This window comes from Hibiscus syriacus, unplaced genomic scaffold (assembly GCF_006381635.1).
Source record: "Hibiscus syriacus cultivar Baekdansim isolate YM2019G1 unplaced genomic scaffold, ASM638163v2 tig00003041_pilon, whole genome shotgun sequence".
In the NCBI taxonomy this organism is placed as follows: Eukaryota; Viridiplantae; Streptophyta; class Magnoliopsida; order Malvales; family Malvaceae; genus Hibiscus; species Hibiscus syriacus.
The window spans coordinates 3,793,091-3,809,650 of record NW_024061960.1 but is presented as its reverse complement, the minus strand read 5'-3'; the positions used below and the strand labels follow the sequence as shown (position 1 = coordinate 3,809,650).

General features: G+C 35.2%; 2 protein-coding genes across 2 annotated transcripts; one reads left to right on the top strand and one right to left on the bottom strand.

Annotated features, from left to right (window-relative positions):
• Positions 1-517: 517 nt before the first annotated feature.
• On the top strand, positions 518-4,177 carry LOC120169328 (rhamnogalacturonan I rhamnosyltransferase 1-like). The gene is made up of 9 exons (XM_039177502.1): positions 518-640; positions 754-1,078; positions 1,499-1,566; positions 1,652-1,740; positions 1,820-1,982; positions 2,138-2,427; positions 2,839-3,043; positions 3,440-3,597; positions 3,673-4,177. The coding sequence occupies exons 2-9, from the start codon at positions 811-813 to the stop codon at positions 3,956-3,958; spliced, it is 1,527 nt and encodes a 508-aa protein (XP_039033433.1). The 5' UTR covers positions 518-640; positions 754-810; the 3' UTR covers positions 3,959-4,177.
• On the bottom strand, positions 3,942-6,996 carry LOC120169338 (fructose-bisphosphate aldolase-lysine N-methyltransferase, chloroplastic-like). Its single transcript, XM_039177506.1, has 6 exons — positions 6,444-6,996; positions 6,290-6,318; positions 5,888-6,099; positions 5,468-5,590; positions 4,900-5,304; positions 3,942-4,820 (listed from the first exon to the last, which is right to left on the bottom strand). Exons 1-6 carry the CDS (start codon positions 6,953-6,955, stop codon positions 4,605-4,607), a joined length of 1,497 nt encoding a protein of 498 aa, XP_039033437.1. The 5' UTR covers positions 6,956-6,996; the 3' UTR covers positions 3,942-4,604.
• Between the last annotated feature and the right edge of the window lie 9,564 nt (positions 6,997-16,560).

Below are 16,560 nucleotides of genomic sequence, written 5' to 3'. Positions count from 1 at the left end.
AGCAATGTTTGCAGTAAAAGCATATGAATATTTGAAGCAAGATCGAACCAGATTCGATGCAATAGGGTTTTGGTTCTCAGTTATTCCTATATATATGTCCAATGAGATTCCGGAATGAGAGGTATACATCTTATCATGAGCCTATTATATGATAATATGTTATAAATGTATGTATTTCTTTCACATTAAAGGAGAAGTGGTTTTGTGAATCAGCTAATGCTTTCATGTTGTTGACGTGAAACTAATCTGTGGCGATGTGAGATAGTATTTAGCATCTTCCATTAGTGTAAAGGTTTGATTTTATTCTTTTTTTGGCTCACAGCTGATCGATGCTTTTGAGGACATAGTTGGGGTTTGTATAAATAGCCGGTGAGATGGATTTTTGATGGGATTCAAAGGGTCGGTAAATGTTAAATTTGACAAAAATTATTGATTAGATTTATTCGAAGGGTTAAAAAAAATTAACTTCCATTTTCCCTTTAATTCCTTGATCTTTCTTGGTAACCAAACAGGCCTTTCTATCATGTTTTAAAATCCAAGAAACGGGAAAAATATAAAAGTGTAACTTTTAACGGTTTTCTTTTTCCTCCTCCGCCAAAAAAAAATGTTTTCCCAGTTATTATATGTTTGGTTGGTGAGATTCATTTTTTTTTATTTCTTCTCAAATTAATTTGATATTTGTTTGCTTTAGCCATTTAGACTCGTGATCTTTCTAGGGTTTTTTTTAGAAAGAAAGGGAAATCGCGTATTTCTTGAATTGATAGATATTTGTTCAAATGAAGAAGCGGCAATGAGAAGCGAGGAAGAGAAATGGAGGTTAGATCTGAGAATAATATACAACAAGTGAGGTCCGACAAACTTCCTAGTCAAGCGCTTCATCGGACTCGCCTTCGGGTTTGGTTTTTTAGAGTTTGTTCCAGCATTTTGCTTTGGACTTGTTTGGTACACATCGTCGCCGTCGCCGAGCTATGGCACCCTCGTTTGCTCACCGGTTTTACCAGCGGCGTTTCCTGGATCACGCGTCCCCCTCCTGATTTTAAACACTCCCTCCATGCCCCTCCCGCTCTTGCTCCTCCCAGTGAGTTTACCTCCACATCCCTCATTTCCTTCTTTTCCCTTCGATTCTCTCATAATTTCGATGTGGTCTGGGAAATTTCTTGAATTTAAGAAATAATTGGTATGAGGAAATTTGTAGTTTCATTAGGGTTTTAAGAAGCAACCTCAGTTTACATTTCACTATAGCATGCTTCGTAATTGATTGTTGGAATGCCATCACTGATACTAAGTTTCTGGGTTATTGCTTTGTGGGGAAATTGTTGTTGCTGTGTAATGCTCTAGTCTAGAACCTCCATAACTTGTTCTTATTCGGCAGTCGAGGATTTGTTCACTGATATTGAATACCTTGTATATGAGTCCATGGATTTTATTGAAGGAAAACTGTTTTTTCTTTTTCATTCGATCTTAGAAAAGTAATAAATTCATTCTTGTATATTTGCAGGAAACTATAGAAGTAACGGTTTTCTTAAAGTTTCTTGCAATGGGGGCTTGAATCAAATGCGTGCGGCGGTCTGCATCTTTTCTCTAGCTCTGGTTTACTTTGTTTGTTCCTTTCGGCATTATGTATATTATTAACCCAGTTTGGCATTTTTAGATCTGTGACATGGTAACTGTTGCCAGACTCTTAAATCTCACTTTGGTTGTTCCGGAGCTTGATAAGAAATCATTCTGGGCAGATCCTAGGTGTGTTTATCATTCTGAAAAGATTACATTATTGTTCCCTTCTTTCACAGCGTCTTTGACTTGTGATCTGTTTTTGCAGTGATTTTGATGATATTTTCGATGTCAGACATTTTATTGATTCTTTAAGGGATGAAGTTCATATTATCAGAAGGCTGCCAAAGAGATTTAGTAGGAAATATGGGTTTGAAGCTTTTGAGATGCCTCCTGTTAGCTGGTCAAATGAAAAATACTACTTAGAACAGGTTTGTTGCTCGTTATTGATAATATAATTTACATTTCCAACAAATTAAATTAATAACTCTCAATGGATGGATAAGATTGTGTTGTGTGTTTATTCTTTCTTTTCCTTCTTTTTGGTTACGAAGTAGAATCAATTGCCTTTGACATTATTTTACAGATTCTACCCCTGTTCAGTAAGCATAAGGTAGTACACTTCAATAGAACTGACGCACGACTTGCAAATAATGGGATCCCAATCGATCTTCAGAAACTAAGATGCCGTGTTAATTTCCAAGGACTGAAATTTACTCCTCAGATTGAGACATTGGGGCACAAATTGGTTCACATTCTTCAAGGAAAGGGACCCTTTGTGGCATTGCATCTAAGATATGAGATGGACATGTTGGCTTTCTCAGGTTGTACACATGGCTGCACTGTGGAAGAAGCCGAGGAGCTAAAACGAATGAGGTTTGTCATGTTTGAAGCTGATAGATTCCTTTCAAAACACTCAAATTATCTTAGCAAGGATTGATGTTCCCAGTACTTAGCAGACATGCACTAGTTACCCCTAGCATGCCACATGCAAACAAGATAGGAAAGCCATGTGCTGCTTCTAATATGGACATTTTTCTGAAGTTCAATGTAAAGCTAAGATGCTTCCAACCATTGGAAGTTATCAATAACCAAATTTAGCTTTTGAGAAATATGATCATGGTGTATCCCTGCCTTGGTTAGCTTACATAAAATATTATAATTAGTGATGACAAGAAGTAAGTCTTAACTTTGTTATATTAAGTGCCTCATCATCTCAACGTTATCAATAACAAGTATCTGAGAATGACAACAAAATGTAATTAGATAGCTACCCATTCCTTTCAGGTATGCATACCCTTGGTGGAGAGAGAAAGAGATAGTATCTGAAGAGAGGAGACAACAAGGCTTGTGCCCTCTGACACCGGAGGAAACAACATTAATTTTGCAAGCATTGGGTTTTGATAAGGAAACTCAGATTTATATTGCTTCTGGTGAGATTTTCGGCAGTGAACGGAGATTAGCACCACTAAGAGCTGCATTTCCACGGATTGTAAGTTTATGACCCCTCAAATATGTAGCTTTCGGAATTAATATGTTTTCTTGAATGCTCATAAAAGCACTGGATTCTATGTTTAGCAACTTTTTTTGGATATTGAAACTCCAAGCTTTTGATAGAATTTTGCAACGAATTTGTTGTGGGAACCCAAATCTTGTCATTGAAGTCATTTTTTATTCCTATGGTGATGAGACACTAACCCATATCAGAGAGTTCATTTATCATGAGTCATTTTCACTATGCTTAATTGAGCCACTGAATGGGCATGTTTAACAATTAAGTAGTCGGGTTATCTCTAGTTTTGGCTTTTAAGTCGGGCATCCTTTTTTATTGTTGTTGTTATGTTGCATATGCTTCTTGTAGATCTCAAAGACATTATTACAATTTTAGGTTAAGAAAGAAACACTGTTAGATCCAGCGGAGCTGCAGCAATTTCAGAACCATTCATCTCAGATGGCGGCATTGGACTTTATGGTATCAGTTGCCAGCAATACTTTCATTCCAACATATGATGGGAACATGGCCAAAGTTGTAGAAGGTCATCGCAGGTAATGTATTTTTCCGAATTATGTACTGAGGCAGTGGGGGATTTATATTCATAGTCTTGACAAGCTTTTCTTCAGGTATCATGGGTTCAAAAAGAGTATCCTGCCAGATCGAAAGAAACTTGTTGAATTGCTGGATTTGCATCAGAATGGGACACTTCCATGGAATGACTTTGCATTAACCGTAAGGCAAGCGCATGAAAAACGGATGGGACAGCCCTTCCGTCGTCGAGTTATTCCAGACAAACCAAAGGAGGAAGATTATTTCTATGCAAATCCTCAAGAGTGCCTTTGTGAGGGAACAAATTGTGAAGCCCCTGATGTATCAATTAAAGCTACACTGTCTGTGAGTGAGCAGCTCTGAAACGACTCGAAATGGTTTCACACAACTCCTTTTAAACTTTGTCACGATATTCATTCAGGTTCGGGACAAATGCCCTAAACGACCATGTATAAATGTACTTGGAAGAGTTCTGTAAGAAACGGCAGCAGAAAATCCTCCAGCTCCCATCTGGGCACAAAAAGGAAAAGGAAACATATTTTTCCACTTTTGCTTATAAATTTATTTGTTTTTTTATCACCCTCTTACCTGTTGATTTGTATTCAGTACTGTCACAAAATTCAACTATTGAATTAACCAATATTGTACAGTTTCCTTCTCTCTATTCCCTCAAATGCCTCAATGTGAAGAATTGATTTCACACCTTCTAAACCTAGAACAAATTATCACACAATAGGGATGCATAACCAGGAAATCATTAACAATTATAAGCCGATTGGGTCACCAGATATGGTCTATGCGATTCAATATTAATTTCTTCAGAAATATATAGCTCACGCAGATGGCTGATAAAAGGAGTATCCACCAGGCAACAGAAATCATCTACCAAGCAAAATTCCCTACAGCACAGCACTAGACATGATTGAAGGGTATTGTCTAAAATGGTGTGGCAACAAAGTTTGGATAGAATTGCCATGGACCTCGACATACAGCAAGTCTTTGACATGTCCTAGCTGGTCTCCCAGAAGATGAGTTCACCTTGCTCTCCAACAAGACCAAGATCTTTGAGCCTTCTTTCTTGGTAATATTCCAACAAATCCAATTCTGATTCCCTTCCCTTAAAGATCTCATCAATTTGCTGCAGCACCTTCTTTTCTCCTGCTCTTACTCCTACAGCAATTTTCTGCCTCGGATCAAGGTTTCCCTCTTCCATCAGTTTCTCATCCTGCAATTAACAAGTATTCAGTGTTGACACGCCCCTCGAGACAGTGGAATTTGCAGATTTAATAAAGATACATTGTTACCTCTTCAATGGTGGTATGATAGCCAGACAGCGCAGATTTGCAGGCGTCGCGGACAACCCGACATATGAGCTCTTCATTGGCACGACTTACAGGTAAATACAGGTGACCCCAAATTGTATTTCTAAAAATAGATTCCAAAAGGAAAGCATCTGTTCCCCCAAGTGCCACCAGTCGTAGATATGGAATCAGTGCCGGTGGAAGAGGACGACCCAAAACAATGTCAAAATAGGCACTCTCTCCCAAACCGTTTGTCTCTGCAATGTCGAGCTTGTCTCCGAAAAATGGGTCGGACTCCGATATCTCCAACGTGAAGGTGTAAGCATTGCGCTCAGATTTCAATTCTATGAATCCATAATCAAGTGCTAACTCAGCATTACTCTTGTCTAGATCATATTGAATCAAAACCTGTTGAATTGTCTTCTCAATCAGTCCATACAATTGAACGTATTTCATAATTCTTTGTATAATTGGCAATATGCATGTTCAAGTTAGTCAAAAGCAAAAAAGGGATAGGTGGATGATGAAAGCAAAAGGAAGAACCTTCTCAGATAAAATTGGAAATGCTCACCTGCTGTCCAGCCTTGACAGAAACAGGAGAACGCAAAGAAAACAGGAGATCCCTAGAGAAAAGCCCAGCTCCTTTAATCTCCCATGCATAATCTTCTGTGGTTATGCTAGGGCTGTGGTTGATCTGATTAATTAATAAACAAGACTTGAAGAAAAGTTAAATCATGAAACTAAAGGCAGCTAAAGACAATATAAATAAGTTAAGAGTGTGCAAATATCATGTTAGTTACTGGGAATAAGTTCCAGGACTGATCTCCCATAGTAAAAGTAAACATAGCCCCATGCTTGCATGTAACTTGGTTTATTTCTGACTACTTACTAGTGTCTGTAAAATGTTTTATACGAGAACTCGATCGTGTTTCCACATTTATTCTGTGTTTTTTCATCTGCAACCTAATTTGGAGAATGATAAGAGGCTTACCAAGTCTGCAAGTGGTATCAAAACAAGATTCTGACCACGAAGACGGGAAAATGCCCTTGATCTGAGAATACCAAATGCCCAGAAGAAGTCATCCAATGTTATAAGGGCAGGAAATAGCTGCTTGTTTGGGAGTATTATTTCTTCCTTTACTTTTAAGAATTCATTCCGGACATATTCTTTCACCCCCAATGTTGTGCTCAACAGTTGAGTACCTGTGCCATTGAACCCAACACTGCTCATTGGAATATAGTATGAACTATGAAAACTGAAACAAGAACATCTGAGACCATGAAAATCTTATTCAAATCAGCGAAAAACTCTATTTCTCTAATTCCAATTTTGCTTATTAAACATGAAACATAAGTTTCTTGACAGTAACATGTGTGACTATGAAAAGCTAACCTTGAAGCTCAGCTAGCTCCTCTTCTGACCTGCACTGGAACCATTAAAGCAACACTTCATCAACCCCGAAGATCTAAATCCAACTAAAACATAGAATTATAACCAAAGCTGCAGATTTAGAAGAAAAAAGAAGAAGAAACCAAGCCACACCCACCAAAACACAGTGGAATCTGTTGACTCTGGAAGTATATCTAGATAAAGTCTCCATTCAGAATCTTTACTCAACTTCTCCCTGATCAAGAACAAAGCAACAGCCACCCAAGGCTTCAATCCACTACACACACTTCCAATCTCAGAAGCTGCAACTGCATCCTGGTTTATCCAAAACCGATTAGGAATCTCCAAGACAACCTCGTTCCTGGAAATGTCCTTTTTCGCAATGAGTCCAAGTCCTTCAGGGACCATTCCAGGTCTTACAGGAGACTTGGCAGAGATTACACGCTGGTCCTGGAACCATTGCCAGAAGGTCTGGACCTCCGGTGGAGGGTCACAAGTTGGTGGTGGTGAGTGAAAAGAAGTGGCTGAAACAGAGATGGGTTTCTTTGTAAAGTGGATGGGAAGTTTTGGTTTAGTGGAGAAAGAAGAAAAGGGTTTGAGAGTTGTTGAAGAATGGAGGAAAGTAGAAGGCGAAGAAGGTGATGAGAGATTGAAAAGTGTTGTTGCCATTTGTGTGTTGTGGATGAGATAAGATGTGGTGGGGGAGCTTTATAGCTTGTTGTTTCGGATGAGAGGAGAGGAGAAGAGATTGTTTCGAGTCAATAACAAATTGGATGCATTTGGATTCTAATGCACCTTCAGTGCGTTGGAATATATTTATGGGTAAAGTATAATAATGGTCACTGAATTTTTCTGAAGTTTAGGTCTTCCAACTTTTAAAATTTGTAATACAGCCCTCTAACATTTAGTCTTTTTGTAATATGGTCCCCAACGTAACCGGCCATTTTATGCCATTACACTGCGTTAGAAGAAGATGACACGGCAGTCCTCCAACATTTAGTCCATTTGCAATATGATCACTGTATTTTTCAGGCGCTTGTATTTAGGTCCTCCAACTTATAAAACTTACAATACAATCCTTAATTTTATTCTAAACCCCAAATTCTAAAATAATTCAATTATATTTTAAACCCTAAATTCTAAAATACTTTAATTTAGGGTTCAGAATATAATTAAAGTATTTTAGAATTTGGGGTTTAAAATATAATTGAAGTGTTTGGAATTTTGAACATGAATTTGCTATTTGACAGTATTTACTTTAATATAAATTTGAGGTTTGTTGCATACACATTCAACGGCTGCCACACTTTGAACATGAAAAGTGCACCTATTACGTTTATTGCATAAATCGTTGAAGTAAAAGTAACAAGGCCAATTTGTCTTGTTCGTAGCTGCTGGACTTAGGTATGACAATCCAATATGTTTGGATGGAACTTGAGTATGCACATCCAACGGCTGCGAAGTAGTAAAGAGTTTTAGTTCATATGACTACAACATACGGCCAAGCAATAACGAAAATAAACCAAGAATATCAATTAATAACTCATTCAAAAGGAGGACTTAATAAATAAAGGGAAAGAGGTTCGGTCATAGTCACTCCAAAAGCTAAGGCGTCAAATGGGTTGTTTAAGATAGACATTAGATGAAAAATACAACATTACCAGTTGCAAATGCATTGATGGCCTACCCTTTTAACATATATTTGCTTCTAATTCTCCATGTTTAATGTTCCTCAATAGCCAAGCATGATGAGAATCTAAAGAAGATAACGGAACTAAAATCATATGACCCCATAATTATTGTAAATTCATGGCATGTCAGCAATAAAAGACATTGTAAAACATAGAGGACAGTGCAACAAACATATATATGCCAGAAATGAAGGTCCAAATGTGCAATGATCGGGCAACATATCAAGTAGCTTCTCCAAATATACTACCATGTCATGATATGCCTTTCGAGTTGTGTGCATGTAAAATTGTCTTCTAAAGATATAATTCAATACAGATTCAACTGTAAAATTTCCAAAACATGTAAAAAAATCCAATTCGTTCATGATATATCGGTCCCATAATCAACATGAACTTATTAAAAAGAATACGAGCTCACAGGACGTCGAAAACCACAGGTCGAATTAATACAATTCCAGTAAACTAGTACCAACAGTCTCTCGGATTGAGTCTGGCGATTTCACTGTGTCGATACTCACAACCAATTCCCTGATTTAAAGAAAAACCAAACAAGAAGATAAAAAAAATTTAGCCTAGGACCCTCTTTCACTTCTATTCTGATGGACTGAATATCTTTCATAAGGAGTTCTAAAAGTTTTGATTAAGAAGAAAGAAAGAAAATTAGATGGTTTTGGTTCAAAACTAACACTGAATATATAGATTCTTGACATGCAGTTCAAAAAACATAAAAATTTCAACAAAAAACACACAATGCGAGCTGAAAATGGGAAAGTGCGAAAGAGGAAAAGCTTACTTCCGGATAGCCCAATAGAGAAAATAAATACCTTCTTGCAAGTGAGGGGAGAGACTAAGAAATAAACGCAATCGGTGTTGCGTTTCAGCAATTCTTCCTCCATTTTTTATTTGTAAATAAAAAGCTTAAAGACAGAGCACTGCTTAGATTTACAATTTTACATGGCGAAAAACTGAAGAACAAAAACCAAACGAGAGTGCATGTGAGCGAAAGAGGCTGAGAGGTGAAGGAATTGTTTGGGATTTCATTATATTTGATCATCTGTTGGAAATCTTAAACCACAAGGATTAAACGAAGAAATTATTATGTCATTTATAAAAAATAATTCCAGCTTTGTTGGTGACTTTCAACAATGATACTTGGTTCATCTTAGTAGTATTTGTCAACTCTGCATTTCTAACCCCATTTTTTTTCTCACAAGCATTTCATCGAACTTCTATGATTCACCTGAGATGACATGTATCTAACATTATACCTTGAATCTTTGATGGTCCCGGTAGTCCCTTGGTTGGGTCTTCTCTTAATGGACCCTTATTCAAGTCAACACCTCCACAGAATTCAAAGTTAGATTAGAATTTCCCATGCATCCCCAACTGAAAAGTTATGCTAGAAATGAGAAGAGAGAAGCGAAAAAGAAAATTTGAGATCGAAAAGGAATTTGGGGTTTATAATGAAATTGAGGATTTTGTTGCAAGTTTTAAAAGTTGATGGACCTAAATGCAAGCGCTTGAAAAGTTCAATGACCATATTGCAAACGTATTAACGGCAATGTAACGGCCGATTACGTCAGGGACCATATTACAAATGAACTAAATGTTGGAGGATTGTATTACAAGTTTTAAAAGTTGGGGGACTTAAATGCAAGTGTTAGAAAAGTTTAGTGACCATTATTATATTTTACCCTATATTTGTTTTCCCCTTTGTTAAAAATAATAATAATAAATGCACTAAAATGCAGTCGTCTTTTAAATTGAATCGAGTTATTTGAGTTTACATATAAATTTAATTGTAATTATTTATAGACAATCTGATTTCAATTTTTCAAATTTCTCAAATAATATAAGATAGGTTAAACTACGTATTTAATACTTAAACTATCAGTTTTGATTTGTTTTAGTACATAAATTTTGGACCTAAACTTTAATTTTTTTAAATCATACATAATATTTAGTTTTTGTTTCATTTTAATAAACTCTCGTTAAAAACTTAACGGATAAGCTCACTGATTGTTGTGCCTATAGTCGTTAACTGTGGCAATTGTCGGCCGATGAAGCCTAAACTTTTCAGTCCACACCTTTACGACCCCCTGAACGCGATTTCGACCTCCGTTTCACCGGAAAACGACTCAATCTTCCCAAATCGACGATTGACTCTTTGATTTTTTTTCATCCTCTGATCTCTATGGTTCACCGTCCCATAGGAAACTAGACTATATTGGTCAACTCGTTATTCTCTCGTGGTCCACTGTTCGGATTGGTCGTCCGTCCACTGAAGCTATGCCACATCAGCCTATCCCTTAAATTTTTAACGACTGGTACTAAAATGAAACAAAAACTAAACGTTATGTGTGATTTTGAAAGAATTTTTTTTTAAGTAGAAACATGTAGTTTACTCTAGAAGATATCCCTGGCTGAAATATTAAAACAGAAAACAAATAAACAAAACCCGACTCTCTATCCTCTCGAATCCAGAACCAACCTATGGATCATTTTTTTTAGAATTTATTAAAGTTTATGAGTTTTGAGAAAGTCTTTTATGACTATTCTTATCAACTAGCTGATTTAGGTTGGCTAAGTAGATATGCTTTGGTTTGATGGATCCCTATTTATCTTCAACTTGATTTTGATTTAAAATAATTTGATATATTAAAATCCTTCATATTTAAATTTTTTATCAATTTAATCATTATTCTTCTCTCAAATTATTTATTCTTCGTTGTACATTATCATCTCTCAACACTTGATTGAATGTCCAACCCTATATAAAAATGTTTAATCCTAAGAAAATACATAACTCCAAAAAATATTATGAAATCAATATAAATCATTAATAGAACATGTATAATCTTAAAACATAAATAATAAAATCGAATTTTCATTTCATTCTCTCTCGCTCCAACGTTAACAAAATATCTCTCTATTTAGTACTATGCCTCCTTTGCAACACTTTGTATCTAATAGGTCAATCTTTTATTTAATTTGTAAAAGTAATACACTAAATATTTTTTCAATGATAGGTTTGAGAAAAGAGAAAAGAATAAAATAAAGATAGAACCACCGCATTGTATCTCAGAGTTTCAATGATTCGTCTATAAAATTATTATTGATGTGTAACAGATAGAGTGGTAATTCAAAGTGATTTAGATGATGGTTATTGATCTAGGTTTTGTGGTTCATCGTTTCTATATGAGTAAAGAGTCGGGAACCGTGAAAGATCCTAAGAAGAACATGCAACTATCTTAAAATTAATTCATAGGTTGGATTAGATCGAAGACTAATACTTAAAGTTTGACATATTATGTTTATTTTTTATGTCATCAATAAGGGGCGAGACCTTATGAGTTGAATGGACCTTTATCTATGATGTGATGCATGGTTTGGGATTTGACGTTTCGTTTATCAATCTTATTATGAAATGCATCTCTATTGAACTATGTTTTGATATAACAATTTAAGGTAAAATGATTTTTGGACTTGAATTGAATTTACAAAATGTTTTTGGACTTAATTGAATTTATTCAAAGTTTTAAAAAGTTTCAAAAATAATTCAAAGTCCATTAATTCGGATTTGAGCCAAAATGCTAAAGGGTGTCAAAGTGCATCCATGCACCCCTGCAGTGCATCCATGCACCTGCACTAGTGCATCGATGCACCATGCAATGCATCCATGCACTCAAACACCGAATGCAATTAGTGCATCGATGCATCCTACTGTGCATCGATGCATCAAGGCTGTGCATCGATGCATCCTGCTGTGCATCCATGCACGAAGGCTGCAACAGCTAGTTTATTTGAATTTAATGAAGGGGTATCGATGCACCATGATAGTGCACCGATGCACCATGTTATGGGTAGCCTTTTTGAGTAGAAAAATCATCCTCAAACGGCTCCAAAACATCATCAATGACTATATACAACATCAAACACATTCCAAGCTATAAATACAAGCTAAGGATACTTGAAGAAGCAAGAGAACAACTATCCAAGCAATCAAACACAAGAGAAGAGTTTTTTATTCTTATTTCATCTTTCTCTTGTAAATATTTTGTTCTTGTGAGCTCAATCTTGTAAACACCTACCTTTGAGAGGTTTATTTGTTTACTTCTTTTATCGTTTTGTAAAGGGGAAAGGTTCTAGCTAATCCCGTATAAAAGCTAGGGAAAAGTTCTAGTTTAACCCGGAAAAACTAAGGAGTTTGTAAGGTTACTCTTTGTCTTCAAAAGAAAGAACAAATTAGTGAATTTGTTGGAAAATCCTTGGTGAGGAGCTAAGGTAGTGGACGTAGACTTTGGTTGAGAAAGTCGAACCACTATAAATCGCTGTGCAATTCTCTATCTTTCAATCTCCTTACTCCCTAAACACAAAACTATTTCGACCCCTTTTTACAAACCGTTCCGGTTGTCGATTCGAGCTTCCCAAAATCCCAACAATTGGCATCGGAGCCTAACTCGTTAAGAAAGTTTAACCACCTTGAGACGATCCTCAAAGAAGCTCTACCAATTTCCGACGCAACCGACAAAGAAATGACTTTTTCCTCCAGTTCTTATTATCTTGAAGAATATCCTATTATGGATTCACAACCGGTCAACAAGCCACCCTTCTTCAATGGAGCAAATTATGCACATTGGAAGAATAAGATGATTTACTTTATTCAATCCTACAATCTAGGAGCTTAGAACTCAATCATGGACGGTTACTCCTCTCCACCCGACAAGTACAACGATTGGAGTAGAGAAGAGTAGAAAAATTTCCAGCTTAACTCTAAGGCTATACATATTCTATTATGTGCTTTAGGCCCAAATGAATATGGAAGAATCTCATCTTGTTCCAGTGCCAAAAAGATTTGGGATAAGCTTCAAGTCACTCATGAAGGAACCGACGAAGTGAGGGAATCAAAGAAAAGTCTTCTCAACCATAGCTACAAGAACTTCATGATGAAACCCGATGAAGATATCAAAGCTATGACGGATAGATTTTCTGTGATTGTCAACGGTCTCAAGGGATATGGAGAAGTATTCCCTAATGAGAAGCTTGTGAGGAAGATGATCTACTCTCTTCCAAAGGAGTGGCAATCGAAGAAGACGACCATTATCGAAGCAAGAAACTTAAAGTCTCTCACTCTCGAAGAGCTAATTGGTTCCCTTCTCACTCATGAGATGATGGTGAAGGAAGATGAAGAAAGAGAATAGAAGAAAAACAAGAAGAATGAGGAGGTAGGAATTGCCTTCAAATCCACCAATGAAAGCTATCAAGATTCAAGTGATGAGGTGGATAAAGACGATGATGAACAAGAAGAAGATATGGTCAAGCTCTTGAAGGAACTCAAGAGATTCATGATTTCCAAGGAAGTGAAACATGAATCAACCAAGAAGAAGAGTCCCCTGATATGCTTCAATTGTCAAAGAAAGGGGCATGTCAAGTATGAATGTCCTCTTCTAAAGAAAAAGGGGAAGAAGGCATTTGTTGCATCATGGAGCGATGAATATAATTCTAATGATGAAGATGAAGTAGTCAACCTATGCCTCATGGCCACTCAAGAAGAATTCGAGGTATCTTCTAACTCAAATGAATTTAATTTATTTACTTTTGATGAGTTACAAGATGCTTATAATAGGTTGTATTTGGGATTTGAGACCATGAATTCCAAATATACAAAATTAATTTCAAAACTCAAAATTGAAAATAAATCGATTTTGAAAGCTAGAGTTGATTTTGAAAATCAAAATGAAATTTTGAAAAATGATTTAGAGCTTTCAAAAAATCAAAATAAATGATTTAGAAAAGATAAATTTTGAGTTAGGAGTTAAGCTTAATAAAAGAAAAAGAATTAATTTCTAAAAACAACCTATTATGTTTAGAAATGACAAAATGCTCACATTGTCATTTTCATGGTCATAAGGAACATACTTGTCCTTTGAATAAAGGAAAACGTTTTAAATTAGGCAAGTATGGGTTCCGAAAGGAATAAGGGGCATAGAAACTAATGTTCAAGGATCCAAAGCAATTTGGATACCAAAATTTACTTAAATGTCTCTTGTAGGTGTGTGGGAGCAATGGTGATAAAAGTGATGATATTCAAGATGCTCTAGCCACACATGAAAAAGAAATGGGTAACCTCTAAACTTAATGCTTTTGATTTTGGTTATTTGGTTGCTCATTTGGATTTATGCATGCATGAGTTTTGATTTTGAATGATTATGCATTGTTTTAATCTCATGTATGTTGAAAAGATGTTTTATGATGAACATTTTAAAGTTTTAAATGATTTTTCAGAATTTTTAGTTCATCATAATAAAATTTTGGTCAAAATTAGTTTTAAATGCAAACGATATCTCTCTAACAATTGATATCAACTTTTCAAATACTTTGATTTTATAAATTTTAAATTTTGACCTAAATTTAAATGTTTATGCATGTGATTTAAAATGCAAAAGATATCTCTCTAACAATTGATATCAAAATTTTCAAATGCATAACATTTTTGGAAAACTTTATGCATATGAACTTAATTTCAATAATTGATATTGCATAAAATATTTTAGGCTTGGATGTATTGAATTTCATGTGCTACTAACATGTTTGTTATTCTTTGTTGAAATTCAATTTTGTTTAAGTGTCATGATCTTAAAAGCTAAATTTTGTTTGGAATTCTATTATTGAGGGGGAGCGTTGATTTTTCAAATGATTTTTAAATGTCAAATTTACCACTTACTCTCCAAAGTTATTTTGAACTTTAAAGATTGAATTATGTTTGATATAACAAAAAGGGGGAGAAGTTTGGTTTGAAAAATTCAATTTCTTAATGAAAAATGGGAGCTTAACATTTTCATATATTTTCCAACAATTGTTAAAAATTGATATATTTTTCATTAAACAATTTATTAAGGGGGAGTTTTGCCAAAAACAATTTTTCAAATGTTTTGTTATATCAAAAAGGGGGAGATTGTTGAACTATGTTTTGATATAATAATTTAAGGCAAAATGGTTTTTGGACTTGAATTAAATTTAGAAAATGTTTTTGGACTTAATTGAATTTATTCAAAGTTTTAAAAGGTTTCAAAAATAATTCAAAGTCCATTAAATTCAGATTTGAGCCAAAATGCTAAAGGGTGTCAAAGTGCATCCATGCACCCCTACAGTGCATCCATGCATCCCTGCAGTGCATCCATGCACCTGCACTAGTGCATCGATGCACCATGCAGTGTATCCATCCACTCAAACACCGAATGCAATTAGTGCATCGATGCATCCTTCTGTGCATCGATGCATCAAGGTTGTGCATCGATGCATCCTGCTGTGCATCCATGCTCGAAGGCTGCAACGACTAGTAACGACTAGTTTATTTGAATTTAGTGAAGGGGTATCGATGCACCATGATAGTGCACCGATGCACCATGTTATGGGCAGCATTTTTGAGTAGAAAAATCATCCCCAAACGGCTCCAAAACATCCTCAACGGCTATATACAACATCAAACACATTCCAAACTATAAACACAAGCTAAGGACACTTGAAGAAGCAAGAGAACAACTATCCAAGCAATCAAACACAAGAGAAGAGTTTTTTATTCTTATTTCATCTTTCTCTTGTAAATATTTTGTTCTTGTGAGCTCAATCTTGTAAACACCTACCTTTGAGAGGTTTATTTGTTTACTTCTTTTATCATTTTGTAAAGGGGAAAGGTTCTAGCTAACCCAGTGCAAAAGCTAGGGAAATGTTCTAGTTTAACCCGAAAAAACTAGGGAGTTTGTAAGGTTACTCTTTGTCCTCAAAAGAAAGAACAAATTAGTGAATTTGTTGGAAAATCCTTGGTGAGGAGCTAAGGTAGTGGACGTAGACTTTGGTTGAGAAAGTTGAACTACTATAAATCGATGTGCAATTCTCTATCTTTCAATCTCCTTACTCCCTAAACACCAAACCGTTCCGACCCCTCTTTGCAAATAGTTCCGGTTGTCGATTCGAGCTTCCGAAAATCCCAACAATATACAATGTATGTTATGGCGATTTCCCCTAAAAATTATAATTTCGTTAATTATTTATCTGTCAGACATCCTTTTAGATATATTTCTCGATCTAATACCTTTGCCGATGCACCGTATCTTATGTTGTGTAAAGAACGAGTGTTATTTTCGTTAATTTTTTTAAAATGGTGTCTAATATATAATTAATTTCTGTTAGGGTGATTTTGTGTAAAAATGTCAAAATTTTTATTTATTTTTTGTGTGTTCAAAAAACTTTATGTATTAAAATCTTTAAATATTCTTTTGTAAATTATTTTATAACTCGAAAAATTTTGAGCTTTGCATGAAATTACACAATACGTATAATATAGTATAGGAAAACTTTGAGGGTAAGTAATTTAAAATATGAATAATTTTATAAAAGTTTTATAACTAGTATTTCTTTTACAAAATGATGATGATGATGATGATGATAAGAAATAGTTTATAATTTAAAAAATTATAAATTTAATATATTTTTGAAAAAATTATTGACTTTTAAAATTAATTATTTAAAAATATAAAAAAATATTAAAATAAACTTTTAATTACAGTTGATGGATCAAATGAA

Excerpts from the sequence above, each read along its gene's own strand:
- LOC120169328 (XM_039177502.1), top strand. The coding sequence starts at position 811 with ATGGAGGTTAGATCTGAGAATAATATACAACAAGTGAGGTCCGACAAA. Across the intron at positions 1,567-1,651 it reads TGAATCAAATGCGTGCGGCG|ATCTGTGACATGGTAACTGT; the intron begins GTCTGCATCTTT and ends TGGCATTTTTAG. Across the intron at positions 1,983-2,137 it reads AAAAATACTACTTAGAACAG|ATTCTACCCCTGTTCAGTAA; the intron begins GTTTGTTGCTCG and ends ATTATTTTACAG.
- LOC120169338 (XM_039177506.1), bottom strand. The coding sequence starts at position 6,955 with ATGGCAACAACACTTTTCAATCTCTCATCACCTTCTTCGCCTTCTACT. Across the intron at positions 6,319-6,443 it reads ACAGATTCCACTGTGTTTTG|GTCAGAAGAGGAGCTAGCTG; the intron begins GTGGGTGTGGCT and ends GTTCCAGTGCAG. Across the intron at positions 4,821-4,899 it reads ATCATACCACCATTGAAGAG|GATGAGAAACTGATGGAAGA; the intron begins GTAACAATGTAT and ends TGTTAATTGCAG.